General features: G+C 37.6%; 4 protein-coding genes across 4 annotated transcripts in view; 3 read left to right on the top strand and 1 right to left on the bottom strand.

Annotated features, from left to right (window-relative positions):
* Positions 1-316: 316 nt before the first annotated feature.
* Positions 317-6682, top strand: LOC111790893 (plastidic glucose transporter 4). Its single transcript, XM_023672006.1, has 14 exons — positions 317-698; positions 884-1150; positions 3111-3225; positions 3307-3374; positions 3509-3641; positions 3744-3843; positions 3922-4034; positions 4210-4303; positions 4400-4553; positions 5453-5599; positions 5703-5776; positions 5861-5949; positions 6039-6153; positions 6333-6682. The coding sequence occupies exons 2-14, from the start codon at positions 895-897 to the stop codon at positions 6513-6515; spliced, it is 1641 nt and encodes a 546-aa protein (XP_023527774.1). The 5' UTR covers positions 317-698; positions 884-894; the 3' UTR covers positions 6516-6682.
* A 2966-nt stretch (positions 6683-9648) lies between these two features.
* Positions 9649-11611, top strand: LOC111791774. The gene is made up of 2 exons (XM_023673245.1): positions 9649-10251; positions 10872-11611. Exons 1-2 carry the CDS (start codon positions 9649-9651, stop codon positions 11508-11510), a joined length of 1242 nt encoding a protein of 413 aa, XP_023529013.1. The 3' UTR covers positions 11511-11611.
* A 743-nt stretch (positions 11612-12354) lies between these two features.
* Positions 12355-16061, top strand: LOC111790957 (DEAD-box ATP-dependent RNA helicase 21). The gene is made up of 2 exons (XM_023672100.1): positions 12355-12688; positions 13569-16061. Exon 2 carries the CDS (start codon positions 13580-13582, stop codon positions 15734-15736), a length of 2157 nt encoding a protein of 718 aa, XP_023527868.1. The 5' UTR covers positions 12355-12688; positions 13569-13579; the 3' UTR covers positions 15737-16061.
* Positions 16062-17638: 1577 nt separating this feature from the next.
* Positions 17639-18149, bottom strand: part of LOC111789740 (protein tas-like) — a 4765-nt gene continuing 4254 nt past the window's right edge. The window contains exon 12 of the mRNA XM_023670413.1: positions 17639-18052. Coding sequence (XP_023526181.1) covers positions 17892-18052 — 161 coding nt within the window. The 3' untranslated portion in view covers positions 17639-17891. The remainder of the gene's footprint in view (positions 18053-18149) is intronic.

The raw sequence follows: 18149 nt of genomic DNA, 5'->3' as shown, positions 1-18149 counted from the left end.
AATTTTAAAAAAATATTAATTTCTATTTTCCATTTTTTGAATATTAATTTTTGTTCCATTTTACTTGATTTTATTTTATTTTATTTATAAAAAAAATAGAAATTAAAAAAAATTAAAATTTTAAATGAAAAGTTTAAAGTTTTACGTCTAATAAATCAAATAATTGATAACAAAATTTCAATTTATAATTTAATATATTTATTTCAATATTAAAAAGTATTTAGTTGAATGCATTTGGATCATGTAACTAATTAAAGATTATACATTAGGGGCTTTGAAATTAAATTCTTCACGATCCGTAAAATTCTATCGGCAGTTTGTTGCGATGGCTCGGCCTCGATTCAACTGTGGAGTAAACAACGGGATCCTCATCTTTTCGAATCATGTGAAGGTTAAGTTAATTAATGCATTTCATCGAATTAAAGCTTATGAGCAATCCAATCCGATTGATACCATTGCGAAGAAGGTTAATAAAGAAAGTGGAATCAGCCGTAAACATTCCGAGGCTCTGTTTGGTTTACTTTTTCGTTGTTTTTGTTATCGCTGCGCCCCTTTTACTCTCTCTTTTCCTCTTGCGGATTCTTCGACGCAGTTCTTCGCTGTCACTGACAAAACCCATTTGAGATAACGAAGAAGAGATCGGAGAAATTGATTGATACCAAGAAATCAACCGATTTGCTTTGTGGGTTTCATTTCGGGTATGTGGATTTCTCCCTGTTTTTTTGGTTTGAATCGAGTACCCATTTGGGTTTTGTGAGTACCCATTTGGGTTTTGTGTGTACCCATTTGGGTTTTGTGTGTTTGGGAGTAATTTATTGATTTAGATTTGAGTTTGATTGCTTCATTTATGGATTTGACTTTTTGGGGTGTGGAATTTTCTCAGTGGAGTTAAGAATGCAGGCTTCGGCGTTGGTCAAAAGTGGCGTAAGTTGTTGTTGTTCTTCTTCTGGGTTTCAAAACCGGAGGGTTTTGGGGGAATCTGGAAGGCGTTTGGGATTGGGAAAGCTTCGAATGACTGAAAGAAGTGGTTTCTGTGGTTTGAGTTTTGGTTCTGAAATCATGGAGACTGAGATGAGGCGTGTTCGGCTTGGATTTGATGGCGTTTCTCGCTCGTCTGCTAATTACAAGTCACTCAAGACACATGCTTATGGTACTCTCTCTATATCTACCTTGCTCGATTCAATATCTATCTTCGTTTGATCTTTGTTCTGTGTCTGCTTCTGCTTCTGCTTCTGCTTCTTGTGGATGATCTATTGAACTTGTTTTATTTCACTGATGTTCAAGTTGGCATGTAATTGTCTTTGTTGAAGTGTGTTCACATGTTTCCATCTCAATTGTGAGATCCGACATTGGATTGGTTGGGGTAGGAGAACGAAACACTCTAAGGGTGTGGAAACCTCTCCCTACCAGACACGTTTTAAAAAACCTTGAGGGGAAGTTCCATAGGGACAGCCCAAAGAGTACAATATCTGCTACTGGTGGGCTTGGGCCGTTACAAATTGTATCAGAGCGAGACACCGGGCAATGTGCCAATGAGGTAGTGTGCCAGCAAGGATGCTGGGGACCGAAGGGGTGGACTCGGAGGTCCCACATATGGGCCTCGAAGGGGGGTGGACTAGGAGATCCCGCATCGGTTGGGGAGTAGAACGAAACACTCTTTATAAGGGTGTGGAAACCTTTCACTGATCTTCAAGTTGTCGTGCATAGATCCATGTCAATTTTGCGTCAGTTTTGTGTGGCTTTTTAATTGGTGTTTAAGTAAAAAAAGCATGTTGTTTGGCTAATATCATGAACCCAAGGCTGCAAAGCACAATCTCGGGGCTGCTTGCATGTCTGTATTGGCCACATTGGCATTAGCCATCAACAAAGAGCGACACTACCCGCTCCCTTTTAGTAGCTAGCCACTCTTAAATCAATCAATTTAATGTTTTATTTCACACATTTTAATATAATAATAAAAAAAAAAAGATAAAAATCGACGATACGACTCAACGATACGACTCAAGAAAGTCATTGAGGACGATGACTAGGTTTGGAGGAAAGTGTAACAACCTCATTGACATAAAGTAAGTTGTGACCCCCACCTGTCAAGATAGGCAAAGGGTGACCCTCAAGTGACGCCCATCTGGCAACATGAGGGTCAAGATTGAGGAGTATCATGATACGACAGAGGAGGATGGTGCATCATCCAACACACTAAGAGTGTGCATTCTAACTAAGTTGAGGCATATGCAAGGTTCGACAGAACGATGCGATAGAAGTGTTGAAGACAACTTGAAGAGGGCTAGGTAGGTCCTGGGCCATAATCTCAAAAGTCGAGGTTTCAATATGAGTTTTGGCATGCGGCTCGACTTGAGTCCCTTTTAAGAATTATTGTTTGTATGTCAATCAATTGATTGATTTTTATCTCGGCCCTACGTTAATTAGTTCTAGTTTTGGATCCGCCCCTCCACAAAACTAGTCTATAGCTTATATGTCAATTGTGTGTGAGCTTTTTAGTAGTGAAAGGGCTTCTTCTGTAAGTACTTTAAAATGCTTTTGTAAGAACATTATATTTGTCTTGAATGCCTTTTTCTGAATGGTTTTATTTTAAGAAGTCAGCCATTTACGTGTTGCTAAGTGATCGTGTTGTTGCTTACGAATGTTCGTTGCGTTGTTTGTGCCATTTTAATTATGACAATCCTTCATAAGATGATTGTGATTGTGCACTTCCTTCACATCTTTTTTTGGCATTGATCAAACGCACCTGTTCTTCAAAAAGGTGGAATTCCATAATCTTGTCTCGATTTTTATGGCCTTCTTGCAATAATGATTTCTTCGGAAAATGTTGTTGGAGTCCCGGAAATGATCATGGGTTTATAAGTATGGAATACATCTCCATTGGTATGAGCGCTTATACTCAAAATGAACAATATCATACCATTGTGAAGGTTCGTGATTTCTAACAGATTCTTTGTTAGGAAGTAATAAGATTACTATAATATCGTTTGATTCCGTTGTGGGTCGCTTTTGATACTCGTATGTCATGGTAGGCTTTGTTTGTGTGGCATTGATTCTTTGCAAAGACGTTTAAAGCCAAGATGCATTCTTACCACTAACTTATATTGCAGATGAGGATGTGGGGGATGTTGTTCCTGCCAAGCCTAACAATAAATCTTCTGGAACTGTTCTACCATTTGTTGGCGTTGCTTGTTTAGGAGCCATATTATTCGGTTACCACCTCGGGTACTATTTTCGTGGCTTAAACATATTTGCAGGGTCGTAAACGGTTTGTTCGTTTACAGTTTCATTGTTTGTTCGTTTCAGGGTCGTAAACGGTGCGCTCGAGTACCTCTCCAAGGATCTTGGAATTTTGGAAAATACTGTTGTACAAGGTAAGGACAGTAACATAGTTAAGAAATGTGAAATTCTCTTAGGAAGCTACTTTCTTGTGAATCGGAAACTAAATTTTACGCTAAGCTCGTATTTTAGTGTCGTCTCGATGACTCTCAAGCTCAACTTTTTATAGGATGGATCGTCAGTACACTCCTTATTGGTGCCACAATTGGATCTTTTGTTGGCGGGACGTTCGCTGACAAGTTCGGCAGAACTAGGAGCTTTCAGTTGGATGCAATCCCGCTCACAGTTGGAGCAATTCTATGGTCGGTATCGGTATCGGTATCGGTATCGGTTGCGTATATCGTCGTATGAAAGTGTTATTGTCTTTCGAAAGCAAATGCTTAAATCTATGTTGAAAATTTCAGTGCTACTGCTCAGAGCGTGCAAACTATGATAATTGGGCGCCTACTCACAGGCCTTGGCATTGGTATTTCATCAGCTATTGTCCCACTTTACATATCTGAGGTATCTGTTCTTAAAAGTTTTCACTAAGCATTTGATATTACGATCAAATCTCCATCTTATGTTGGAAAAAATATGCAGATTTCACCAACTGAAATTCGTGGAACGCTTGGATCTGTGAATCAACTGTTTATATGCGTCGGAATCCTTGCAGCGTTGGTAGCTGGATTACCTTTGGTGGGCAACCCTGCTTGGTATGTGTTGCTCATCTTGTACAATAGATATAGTAAACGACTCAACTTGTACAATAGGTCCCTAAGCTATGAATGTATGAATAGGCAGTCATACCATATCTGAATGCATCTGGGTGATATCTCATCTTTGTAGTGCCTCAGCCATTCTATTAACATGTGCAAATTCTTTTATCAGGTGGAGGACGATGTTCGGTATATCTATGGTTCCATCCGTTCTATTGGCAGTCGGAATGGCGATATCTCCCGAAAGTCCACGTTGGCTTTATCAGGTTACCATAAATTGTACAATACATTATTTTGTAGTTATACATAGCTGCACGTACTCGTAACGAAGCATAAAGTGGTGCGTCGATCGTTTTTTGCAGCAAGGGAGACTACCAGAGGCTGAGAGAGCTATTAAAACACTCTATGGAAAAGATAGAGTAGTAGAAGTTATTCAAGACTTCGCAGCAGCCAGCCAAGGTTCTGTAGAACCTGAAGCAGGGTGGTCTGATCTGTTCAGTAGCCGCTATTGGAAGAGTAATCTCAATAATTTGCACAAATTTGTCTTGTTTAACTATATTTGTGATCTTTTATGCTTTTTCCCTCTGTCAAAAATCGATTTTACGGTATAGATGCTTATGACCTCCCCCTCTATGCCCTGCAGTAATGATTCCTCTGGCATCACGACCTTTACCACAACTATAATGGCCCAGCCCTGCCGCTAGTAGATATCGTCCTCTTTGGACTTTCCCTTTCAGGCTTCCCCCAAGTATTTAAAACGCGTCTGCTATGGAGAGGTTTCCACAACCTTATATAGGGTGTTTTGTTCTCCTCCCCAACCGATGTGGGATATCACAATCCACCCTCCTTCAGGGCCCAGCGTTCTCGCTGGCCCTCGCTCCTTTCTCCAATCGATGTGGGACCCCCATCAAATCCACCCGCCTTTGGAGAACAACCTCCTTGCTGGCACATCGCCCGATACCTGGCTTTGATACCATTTGTAATGGCCCAGGCCCACCGCTAGCAGATATTGTCCTCTTTGGGTTTTCCTTTTTGGGCTTCCCCTTAAGGTTTTTAAAACGCATCTGCTAGGGAGAGGTTTCCACACCCTCATAAAGGGTGTTTCTTTCTCGTCTCAATATGGGATATGACAACAAAGATGTTGTCCATAGATGAAATTATTTTGTGGATTGGAAGACTGTCTACGGCTCCATTGCGTGTGCTCAGGGTAGAAGTTTGTATAAATGTATTGCCATGCTATTAAGTATTTTGATTTAAGTTCGAGTTTTTGCATTTTATGATCTCGAGACTGATGCTTCATAAAAATGAATTATATGGTTCATTGCTGTCTGGCTGTGTTTCTTAGTTGCCACAAATTTTGAGAGTTTAGCCTCTTCAAAAGCTTTTCTGGTTGTTACTAACATATTTTGTTGCAGTTGTTAGCATTGGTGCTGCACTCTTCCTGTTCCAGCAGCTATCCGGGATTAACGCCGTCGTATATTATTCGACTTCGGTATTTCGTAGTGCTGGAGTTGCTTCCGACATTGCAGCGAGTGCTCTCGTTGCAGCAGCTAACGTCTTTGGTTAGTTCTTGGTCTTCCTTTTACCGAGTCGTCTTGGGACACTAGTGTCTGTGTATCGACGTGTTCTTTTGTAAAACGAGACGAGTAATCTTCTTCCTTCCAGGCACGACCATTGCATCTTCTTTAATGGATCGTCAGGGACGGAAAAGTCTTCTCACAATTAGCTTTTGTGGAATGGTATGTTATTTACTTATCGGTCGACACGAACGATTAATCTGAATCGCTATTTGGAGATGACATTAGCCTTGGTGACTGTTTTAGGCTGCATCTATGTTGCTGCTGTCTTTGACCTTCAGTTGGAGCGCCTTGGCACACTATTCTGGCACCCTAGCTGTTCTTGGGACTGTTCTGTAAGACAGTTGTTCATATTCTCTGAGTCAAATGGCTTGTATGTTTCTTTTGTCATGTTTGGATTATAAATTTGAACTCCATTTTGCAGCTATGTGTTATCGTTCTCGCTTGGGGCAGGTCCGGTCCCGGGCCTTCTTCTACCAGAAATATTTGCGTCGAGAATCCGAGCAAAAGCGGTTGCTTTATCTTTAGGAACTCATTGGGTAAGTTTTTCGAAATAATGCGTTTTGATATCAGTTTTACGTGGTTGAAAGAGCAATCCGAACACACACACATGTTATCAGGCTAGATCGACTACGGAGTTTGAGGCCATAACGCTTAGTTTATATATGCTTTCGCTTTCGTTTTGTTAGTGAAGTTTACTGTATTGCTCCCGTAACAGATCTCGAACTTCTTCATCGGCCTCTATTTCCTGAGTTTCGTAAACAAGTTTGGCATTAGTACGGTGTACTTCGGATTCGGCGTCGTCTGTTTGCTTGCTGTATTGTATGTAGCTCGTAATATCGTCGAGACGAAGGGGCGGTCGCTGGAGGAAATAGAGCAAATTCTTAGTGCCACAGCTTGAAGAATTTGGGCTCTGATTTGTACCATCAAACTTGATTTCTCCTTTTTGTTGTTCATATTTGTTTGTAGGTTTAGGTGGAACAACTTAGGGACATTAATAAAGAACCCAACCACTGTCTTTTTGAACTCTTTAATTCAATAAGTTGATGCTGTTCATCGTTTTCTTTTCTTCTCTTCTCTAAGCTGAAACAGTTGAGTCGTGCTCGAGTCGAGCACGTGTCTGAATCACTCGTACTTATAAAGCTTGAGAGATGTTCTTTGTACTAACTGTGTCCACTTCAACTTCATTTGGCACTCGTATCATGTACTGTAGCAAGATTAAGCGGATTCAACGACAAAGGAATTGACATTTTCAGTTTAGAGACGAGCCTGCTTTCCATTACATGTGTGAGATTCCACATCGGTTGGAGAGGAGAGCGAAACATTCTTTATAAGGTACCAGCAGACGCGTTTTAAAAATCTTGAAGGGAAGCCCGAAAGAGAGCCCAAAAAAGACAATATGTTAGCGATGAGCTAGTATTGTTACAACACCACTTTGGATCACATTGACAAAGGAACTAACATTTTTAGTTCAGAGACACGAGCCTGTTTCTCTTTAGATCTCAACGACCAAGGATTTTCAGTTCAGAGACACGAGCCTGCTTCCCTTTAGATCTCAACGACCAAGGAATTGACATTTTCAGTTCAGAGACACGAGCTTGCTTCCCTTTAGATCTCAACGACCAAGGAATTGACATTTTCAGTCTAGAGATGAGTTTGTTTTCCATTACACGACTTTGGATCCCCCATTGACAAAGGAATTAAAAGGGAGCTTGCTTCCCATTCCTCAACCGAGAGAAAAATTCCTTGAACTAATGATAGAGGCAAGTACACTTTCTAAGATATTTGACGGTCTTATTTTATTAATTATCGACGAATTTTCATACCGAAGCTACAATAATGTCTTTATTTTTTTTTTCAATAATTGAATAATTGTGGTCGTTTTGACGCTGACATGTTCAAAATGTTCTGACCATCGAACCATAATTTATAATCTATAAATTAATGACTTAAAAATAGGTGTGATGGATTAGAAGTGAAGCAAAACCTTGAGACTTCAAACTTAGGAGAAAAAAATATACATTTATGTCAATAAGTTGGATTTTGGAGCACATGTCCAACTTGTTGCATTAATAACAAAAATATTAAACATAAATTTAGCTCTTATTCGACTAATAATGTCAATAACGAAGTTTTTCGAGATTTGAGTTTAATAGCATTTTGGTTCTTAAACGTTTAAAATCGACATTTTAACCACTACTGTTTGAAAAATTCGTTTACTTGATCTTTGTCGTTAAAAACTTTTGGTCGATCAATTTATAATTCACTAGGTTTAGGGTTTATGTCGAGATCAGTGTGATAAACGTTAGTCGACTAATATTTCGAGGTGATTCGATGGAAATAATTGCAAGAATCTATCAAATCCATAATTGATTCAGTTCTAATAGGTAACATTCTTCACGGCATTCTGTTTTTGCTGCAAACTATCTTACATTTTCAAACGTGGTTGCATGCTCGTCACGTTTTTTTTGTTCTTCTTCCAATATCTACACAGAACACTTAAAACTTAACGAACATTTCACAAAAATGATTTCTTTAACCTAACTCCCGTAAACGAGTGTCATCGAAACTAAAATTTTCATTATATTAGCTAAGCGTTTTTAAATTTACAGTTACACGAGTAAATTAAATTAATTGTCGGAAAAAAGTCAATAAATGGGAATGGAAGCCTTTGTTTCAATAACCTAACTTCAATTTGACTCCAATTCAAATCTACGAGATTGCTTCATGCAATGTTTGTTTGACCTATATATATATATATATATATATATATATTTATTTATTTATTTATTGTGAATAATGTATTAAATTTAATTATATTTATATAATTAAATGTCGTTTCTTATCAAATTATTAAAGTAATTTTATCGTTCGAGAAATTAAGATTAATTTTATATTAAAAAAATAATTAAATTCTAATATAACAATTATCTCTCGAATTTTTAATGTTTAAGTTAAGAGTCATTTTAAGCATAGTTTAGTGGATAAGATACTAATTATTATTTTAAAGGTCGATGATTCGATCTCCACTCTACAATAATCGAAATTAAAAAATAATAATAATTAAAAAATTTACGAGTGAACGTGAAGAATGATGCAATAAAAAACCGGTTTTGACTTCAATTTTGTTTTCACATTATTAGAATTAAATGTATTCCAACTTAGATTTTGTTTCCATTTTAATATTTTTGTTTAAAGTATGGTACAAGTTAGCTCTTAAATTTTATTATTTTTATTTTTATTTTTAATTTTTAATTTTTATTTCATTTTAATATTTTTTTTAATTTTTAAATATTAGAAAAATAATCTTGTTTTTCTAACCATTTTTAACTTATTTGACTTGAAATTATGCTCTTATTTATAAAATTAATATATATATATATATATATATATATTATTTTTATTTTTGAAATTATGTCATTATTTGTTAAATTTAAAATAAAAATAAGGATGAAAATAGGATAAAATAAATATTTTTAAAGTGTTTATATGTGTGTGTGTATATATATATATATATTGAAATTATGTCATTATTTGTTAAATTTAAAATAAAAGTAAGGATGAAAATATGATAAAATAAATATTTTTAAAGTNAAATTACGTCATTATTTTTTAAAATAAAGTAAGGATCAAAATAGGATAAATAAATATTTTGAAGTATTTTTTTCCTTTTTTTTTTCTTTTTTTTTTTTTTTTTAAATATCCCACTTTAATAGAGTCAATTCAATCCCTAATTCTTCAATCTTCCTCACATGCAAAAAAAAAAAAAAAAAAAAAAAAAAAAAAAAAAAAAAAAAAAAAAAAAAAAAAAAAAAAAAAAAAAAAAAANAAAAAAAAAAAAAAAAAAAAAAAAAAGACAAAAACAAAAGACAAGCTGGCATGTGTTGGTAAAATCATTAATTCCATAGCTTAAAACATGCCAAGATTAAAGCTCTTTTCCATGAACTTCATCTTCTTCAAGGCACTCTCTTATTTATGTCTAAATATATATACAAATCCAACCCAAAAGCTCCATACATTGATCAACTTTCAAAATGGGGTTTGATCAAAAAGCCCTTCTCAAATCCCACATCAATCCCCATTTTCACCTCAAACACGTCTTCCAATTCCTCTTCTTTCTCGTCGGGTTCTCTCTCGGGATCATCCTGTGTTTCTACGTCAAAACCTTCTCTCTCGTAAATCCAACGACCCCAAATCCTCCTCCTCCTCCTCCTCCTTCCTTCCCTGCTCCGCCTCCGTCGTCTCTGCTTGCACCCCCTATCGTCGTCCTCTCCCCTCCTCCAACTCTGCCTCCGTCGATTCTTGTTTTGTCGATCCCGAGAAATGGGAGCTCGTCGGAGGGTTCGAGCGTCGTCTCCCTTGAAGAACACAAGTCTTTGCTTCACAACATGAGTGATGAGGAGCTGTTTTGGAGAAGTAGCATGGTTCCAAGGATGTTGGAGGTGAGTGACAAGACAGCTCCAAGAAAGGTGGCGTTCATGTTTTTGACGGCTGGTCCTTTGCCACTGGCGGATCTTTGGGAGATGTTTTTTGAAGGCCACCATGGATTTTACTCCATTTATGTTCATTCTCATCCTTCTTATGTTCATGAAATGCCTCCAACTTCTGTTTTTTATGGTCGAAGGATTCCAAGTCAGGTTGGTTTAATTGTTTTTTTTTTTTTTTTTTCATTTTTTAAATATTGGCTCCCGTCAAAAGTTACTGTCGTTCTTTCTAAAATGGTAAAAAAAATTACGTTATATTTACGGGTGTTCAAATACCCGATAACCTAAAAAAATTCGATCAACTCAATTGGGTTGAGTTCGACTCGATTAATAAGTTATTTGAATTGGGTCGAATTCAAACAAATAATATTTGGTTGGGTTGGGTTGAGTTGAGTTGATTAAGGGTTACTCGGGTTAAAAAAATTTAAAACTCGAACAATTGAGTTGGATTTGAAATATGTTCGTAACCCGAACCAACCCAATATTTGTTGGGTTGAGTTGAGCTCGTTACTTAATAAGAATTACTTGAGTTAAAAAATTAAACTCGAGCAATTGAGCTAGATTTAAAATATGTTTCAACCCGACCCAACCCAATCCGACCCGAGCCAACAAATATTTGTTGGGTTGGGCTAAGTTCATTACTTAATAAGAGTTACTTGGATTACCGACCCAGTCCAATCCAACCTAACCCAATTCATGAACACGGTTATTTATATTTATATTTATATTTAATATTTTGTTTATTAAACTTATGAAACTAATCTTATTTACAGCCTGTGCATTGGGGGACTGCAAGCATGGTCGATGCGGAGAGACGTCTCCTAGCAAACGCCCTCTTAGACATAACAAACCAAAGATTCGTTCTTCTCTCAGACTCATGCATTCCATTGTTCAACTTCACCACAATCTACAACCATCTCATCACCTCAAACCTAAGTTTCATCGGCTCGTTCGACGACCCAAGAAAGCTCGGCCGAGGCCGCTACAACCCGAAAATGTGGCCAATGATAAACATCACGAACTGGCGAAAGGGCTCCCAATGGTTCGAGGTACATCGAGAGCTCGCACTTGAGATCGTGTCGGACACGAAGTACTATCCAATCTTTAAAAACTATTGCCTCCCACCATGCTACATGGACGAGCATTACATACCAACTTTGGTGAACATGGTGCAGCCTGAATGGAACCATAATAGGAGCATCACTTGGGTTGATTGGTCCAAGGGAGGCCCTCATCCGGGCAAGTTTGGATGGAATCATATCAATGATGAGTTCTTGAATAGGATAAGGTTTGAATCAACTTGTGCTAATAATTCCTCTTCTATTTGTTTCCTTTTTGCTAGAAAGTTTTTGCCTAACACTTTGGAGCCTTTGTTGAGGGTAACTCCTTTGTTGCTCGGTATTGGTCCATAGCAAAAACACGAGTACTCGATTTCCAAGTTCATCGTGTTCAACGTTTATTTCGAGCTCAACAGGGTTATATATATATACGCACACATATATCTGTATTGTTTGGAGAATTCAGTTAAAGGAGTATTTGAGTGTAGATTCTCTTCTTGACACCCATTGATGACGGTAGATACCAGTGGAATGTTGTTCCTGACTTTCCAATTGCCAGAGCCCGACCCCATGATATGTTACGTCATGTGTCAAAAGGGTATCTTCTCAACCTTGCCTAGAGAGCCGAGGCTAAAGGAAAAGATTTAGAAGTTAGAGTTTGAGCCTTGTGATCCAAAATACATCAAATATGTCTGACCATCAAAACTTGGTTAAACAATTAGACGATGTTAGCTAGCTAACCCATCGGTTTTATACTCTATCACTAGAAATTAGTCACTAATTAATAACGTTTACCCAATTATCACTAAAACCCATGTAATTTTCATCGTACCACAAATGACGAGATCTTTATATAATGAAGACTCTCTCGTAAGCTACAATCAGATTATCGAATATCAGCCTACTGGGTATGAACGTACTTTGATTAACATAAATGATTTGATCCCGAACCTGCTCAAGTCTATTAGCTAACATTTTCCAAAGCTAATAAGGCGATAAATGCTCGAGGAGAGTGCTCTCGTTAAGATATACGTGCAAATTTTCGATCGGATCTCGGTTGTTTCGAGAGAAACTTGAGCGACAAGCATTTTCATTTTTAGTATAAAATTTTATTTTCTTTCAATAGTAAAATTAAATTATATTGAATTGAACTTTAGAAAATAAAAAATGCGCGTCAAGTTTTTCTTTTATTTATTATTTATTATTTATTTTCTTTTTTGCCAAAATCACAAACGCTTTCGCTCCCGTTTTCGCCGCTTTCTTTTCATTTCAGTCGCTGCTTGTTCTCTCCCACGGCGACGGCGAGTCTCCTCTGTGTTGAGCCCCACGCAGCTATACGTGACGGCGGACATCCGGCGCGACCTCAGTGACTGTAGCCCCCCGGCGACAGGCCACACCTGCAGTTCGAGCCCTCTCTCTTAGACGGTCGAAAGACCTACGGCGATTAGTTCGTACCGTTCGTTAGTTTCCCTCTGCCGCGGGGAACCTCTTATCTATTCCGGATCATCCGAGCAATAGCTCACTCGAAAAGGGTCTGTAAAATCTGTTCTAGCAATTTTTAGTTAAATTGATTCGATCTTCAATACGGTTTTTAGTGGATTTTAATTTTGGTAATTTGGGATTTCAAATCAGTAGGGATTAATGAGCGGGCCCTAATAACTGAATTCCCACTTGTAGAACATTGCATTCTTGTTTTGCCTGCTTTGTCTTGTTTGCTTATGTACTTAATTTATTTGCTTATACGTATTCGTGGATTCTTGATATCTGGCTGTTCATTTTAATTAGAGAATTGATGGTTAAGCATACTGAAAGTTAGGGGTGAAAGGAATTGAATTGAACTGGAAAGCTGACCCAACCCGACCAAATTACACCGCTACTGAAATTTGTGGAAAAAAATGTATGATAGATTGGCTATGTAATTCGTATGGGTCGAGTCTAGAGTTTGTTCCATGATACAACAAGTTCAAATTTTTTAATTGAAACAAGTTCAAATGTGTCATATCGTTCATGTGGTTGAAGTATGAAATTTTAGAGTGTTATCCTTTTCATGTGTGTGTGTTCAACAAAGCTTTCGAAATTGACACCATGTATAAATCTTCCCTTCCACAAAGGGAAAATTGGTCTTCAGGAGCATATTTGTTAATCAACCCCACGTAGCATGTTGTACTATTCACAATGTGGATTGTAGGTTTGATAGCTAGATGTGAGTCAACACCATTTAAGGCAAATATCTAGACTGAGAGGTGACATTACAAATTAAATTTGGGCAACAGTTGATGGATAAATAATATTGTTGTTTTTAATTTTGCTTTAAGACTTGAGACTTGAACTGTATTACATACTACAGACTCATGATAATGTTTTTTTTGTATTTATTTTAATGTGTTAAATCCTATTGTATTATATTTTCAGGACCAAACGTGATGAAACGCCCTGCTGGTGTTGAGAACTTGGCTGGTTCTTCGTCTTCTAAGCCCTTAGTTGCTGCTGTTGATAACAAACCGGTCTTCTTAACTAAAGCTCAACGCGAGCAACTTGCCCTTCAACGACGCCAAGAAGAAATTTCTCTTCAAAGACGCCGCCAAGACCAACTTCTTTCCAGTTCTCAGAAACCTTCTTATGATTCTGTTGACAACCACAAGCCTTCTGACTCTGATCGTCGTGACCGTGATCGAGGACGAGACCGAGAAAGAGATCGAGATCGTGATCGAGAACGAGATAGGGCTCGTGATCGGGAAAGAGATCGTGATCGGGATTTGGAGCGACGGAATCGTGAGAAGGAGCGTGAAGAAGAGGCCAAAGCTCGAGAGCATACCCGCTTAGAGAAGCTTGCTGAGCGGGAGCGTGATAAAGAGTTGGATGCTATTAAAGAACAATATCTTGGCTCTAAGAAGCCTAAGAAACGTGTTATTAAACCAAGTGAGAAATTCCGCTTCTCATTTGATTGGGAAAATACTGAGGATACTTCTCGAGACATGAATTTACTATACCAAAATCCTCACGAGGCCCAACTTTTGTTTGGAAGAGGGTTCCGTGCTGGCATGGACAGACGTGAGCAGAAGAAGCTTGCAGCTAAGAATGAGAAGGAGATGAGGGAGGAGATACGAAAGAAAGATGGTGTGGAGGAAAAACCAGAGGAGGCTGCAGCTCAAAAACTTAAGGAAAAAGCTGCTGATTTGTATGACTCATTTGATATGAGAGTCGATCGGCACTGGAGCGAAAAGAAGCTAGAGGAGATGACTGAGAGGGATTGGAGAATTTTTAGGGAGGACTTCAATATATCCTACAAGGGATCCAGGATCCCTCGCCCCATGAGAAGTTGGAATGAGAGTAAGTTGACGACGGAACTTCTTAAGGCAGTAGAAAGGGCTGGTTATAAGACGCCTTCCCCCATTCAGATGGCTGCCATTCCTTTGGGTTTACAACAACGTGATGTTATCGGGATTGCCGAGACTGGGTCTGGTAAGACTGCTGCCTTTGTTCTTCCCATGCTTGCTTATATTACAAGGTTGCCTCCCATAAACGAAGAGAATGAGGCAGAAGGGCCTTATGCAGTAGTAATGGCTCCCACTCGTGAACTTGCTCAGCAGATCGAGGATGAAACTGTGAAGTTTTCTCATTATTTGGGTATTAAAGTGGTTTCAATTGTTGGAGGTCAATCGATTGAGGAGCAAGGATTTAAAATTAGGCAGGGTTGTGAGGTTGTCATTGCCACTCCAGGTCGTTTGCTGGATTGTTTGGAGAGGCGTTATGCGGTACTTAATCAATGTAATTATGTTGTTCTGGATGAAGCTGATAGGATGATAGATATGGGATTCGAGCCTCAAGTTATGGGTGTTTTAGATGCAATGCCTTCAAGCAATCTTAAACCTGAAAACGAGGATGAGGAGCTTGATGAGAAGAAAATATATCGAACTACATATATGTTTAGTGCTACCATGCCACCTGCTGTGGAGAGGCTCGCTCGAAAATATCTAAGAAATCCTGTTGTTGTTAACATTGGAACTGCTGGAAAGGCAACTGACCTAATATCTCAACACGTTATTATGATGAAGGAATCAGAGAAATTTTATAGATTGCAGAATTTGCTTGATAACCTGGGTGACAAAACAGCTATTGTTTTTGTTAACACCAAAAAGAATGCTGATAATGTTGCAAAAAATTTGGACAAGGCAGGGTATCGTGTAACAACTTTGCACGGTGGGAAGTCACAAGAGCAAAGGGAAATTAGTCTTGAAGGGTTTAGAACTAAGAGATATAATGTTCTCGTTGCCACAGATGTTGCTGGTCGTGGGATTGATATTCCTGATGTTGCTCATGTCATAAATTACGATATGCCCAGTAACATTGAAATGTATACACATCGTATTGGACGTACTGGCCGTGCAGGGAAAACGGGTGTGGCCACAACGTTCTTAACTTTACAGGATACTGATGTCTTTTATGATCTCAAGCAAATGCTTATCCAAAGCAATAGTCCTGTGCCTCCTGAATTGGCAAGGCATGAGGCGTCTAAGTTCAAACCTGGGAGTATTCCTGATAGACCTCCTCGGCGTAATGAAACTCTTTTTGCACATTAAAAAGGCATGTTTCTGAAGACATTTACATGGTTATAATTGCTGTATTGACTACCCAGGCCGTATGCCCATGGGTGCAGGAATACTTCAAAAAAGCGCGGGCTGACTCAGAGACCTCATGCTGTACTTTATCTTTAGTAAATTTTCTTGTCATTTGTAATCCTAAGATGTTCTTGGCGTAAGACTAACTACTTGAGTCTTGCTTTCATCTCGTTGATTGGATTCACCTATCAGGATTTCTACCCAGTTTCATCATGGGATGCTGTGTTGAAAATTACAGATTTATTAAATAGTAAAACAGCTGGACTGATTTAGGGTATTTTGTGTATTTGCTCGATGATCCTTGTCGAGTTCCTTTTTTCACTCGTTTTTGTAGGACAATGATGTATTTGTTTGGGGGCAATTTATGGACCTCGAGTTAGCAGAGAAGGTCTGTAGCCTGAAACATATTGGCGTGGATATTGGAGATGGGACAATTCCCGGGCGCCCCACTCATTGTTATAAAGCAAGGTTTGCTATATTATGCTTTCATGACTATCATACCATGTTCTATAATTTCTGCAGAAGTTGTAGAAGGAAATGGGATGCTTATTCCTTAAGTTGTTAAGCTTTAGATGGATGTTATTTGAGGCAGTTGGGAGTTTTTGTTGCTAAGATCTGATTAGAGAGGGAATTTAGAAAATGATCCTTTCTTTCTAAGGTTTCTTTGAACATAGGATAATGCAAGTAGGTGTGGAACTGCCATGGATTATTACCTGTTTACTTATTTTCTGTGTTTCACCATTGTTGCAGAATCTTTGTTTTCTGATTTTTTTATGGCAAATCAAAAACTCATGAACTTTCTTCTTCTGAGCTTGAAATCAGATATGGAATTTGATTAAGTGGGTGTTGAAAATTCAAGTTTTTTTTTTTTTTTTCCCATGATTTGTGCTCGTCCCATGGTTACTTTAGGCAGCTTGGTGTTGCTATCATCACATGTCAAGCCTTCCTTACTGCAATTATATTGTTTCTACAAAGAGGCAATCTTTGATTTTTCTCAGATGAAGATGAAGAATGCAATATTTGGGGGTTTTGTTGTGGTTATGTTCTTTGTTGGTTGTGGATTGGTGGTTCCAACCTTAATTAAACCATTGGAATAAGAGTAATATGGTCATTTGTTGTTGGAGGAGATGAATAATGGTGATCCATATGCTCTTCTTAGTGGCAAGCTTGAATGTTGGTTCTCCAGTTTCTTTGGAAGATTGATAAAGAGTTTTTTTCTTCTTTTTTTTTTAATTTTTTTTTTTTAATGTTTTGTATTTTCTTTTTTCGTTCTTTTTCACTCCCTTTAGGCATTTGTATCTTTAAACTTCAATAGATTTATGCATAAATAGATGGAGAAGTCTTATCCGTCCTTGGCTTTCTCCCGCTTCCTATTTCAATCCTCATTTTCATGAAGTTCATTTCTTATTTTCACAAAAATCGGATTAGAGATTCCCTGTAGTGATTTTTTCCCTTCATTTTTAACAATATTTTTCTTTCGAAGAATTTTTATTAAAAAATGTAAACCTAATAAATTTGATGATGTATTATTAAAAAAACTATATAATATAATGTTAGAACATCATTTTTTAAAATTCAAATTTTAATATATGATCTTTTTAACACTAAGTTTGACATACTATATATATATATATATATATAATTTAATTTAATTGATGTATGAAATTTACATTAAAAAATAATAATAAATTAAATTTATAATTTTTGTGAGCAAATATTCTCTGGAAATTTCAAACAAAAGATTCCAAAGAAAAAAAAAAAAACAAAGTACACCCAGAGAGAGCCTTCTTCATCTTGAAAGGGTGGCCTGAGAAGATGGATGAGAAGGCAAGTTTAGAGTGACAAGGGAGAGCCACCACCCAATAAAAAAATGTGCAATAATTTAGTGTAGAAGGCACCAGTTCAGGGCAATAGGCATGTATGGAAGGCGCTATTGAAGATCATGATTGCTGCTAAAGAGCAACGTGGTGTATTTTCCAAAGAACAAACTTTACCCTCCTCTTCACAACAATTATCCTCCTTTTACACTTAACTCAATTTTGGTCACAAGTGAATAACATTAGAACAACAAACCAAAAATCTCGAATCAGGGACATGGATTGGGAGAAATCTCGAATCAGGGACATGGATTGGGAAACCTCGAATGAATTTTGTCTATTTCAGAAATGATTTCAGGTGTGAGCTCAACCTTGACTGCATTTACAATATCCAAGAGTTGCCATGACTTTGTAACTCCAAACACAACACTTGCTACGAGGGGATGCCTGAGAACAAATGCTGCCAAAACCCTAAAATTAGATATTGCTAGGAGAAACTAAAAACATAGAAAATGGCAGGAAAAAAAAAAAAAAAAAAAAAAAAAAAAAAAAAAAAA

This window comes from Cucurbita pepo, chromosome LG03, assembly GCF_002806865.2.
Source record: "Cucurbita pepo subsp. pepo cultivar mu-cu-16 chromosome LG03, ASM280686v2, whole genome shotgun sequence".
NCBI classification, from domain to species: Eukaryota; Viridiplantae; Streptophyta; class Magnoliopsida; order Cucurbitales; family Cucurbitaceae; genus Cucurbita; species Cucurbita pepo.
This window is presented reverse-complemented; position numbering and strand designations above follow the sequence as displayed.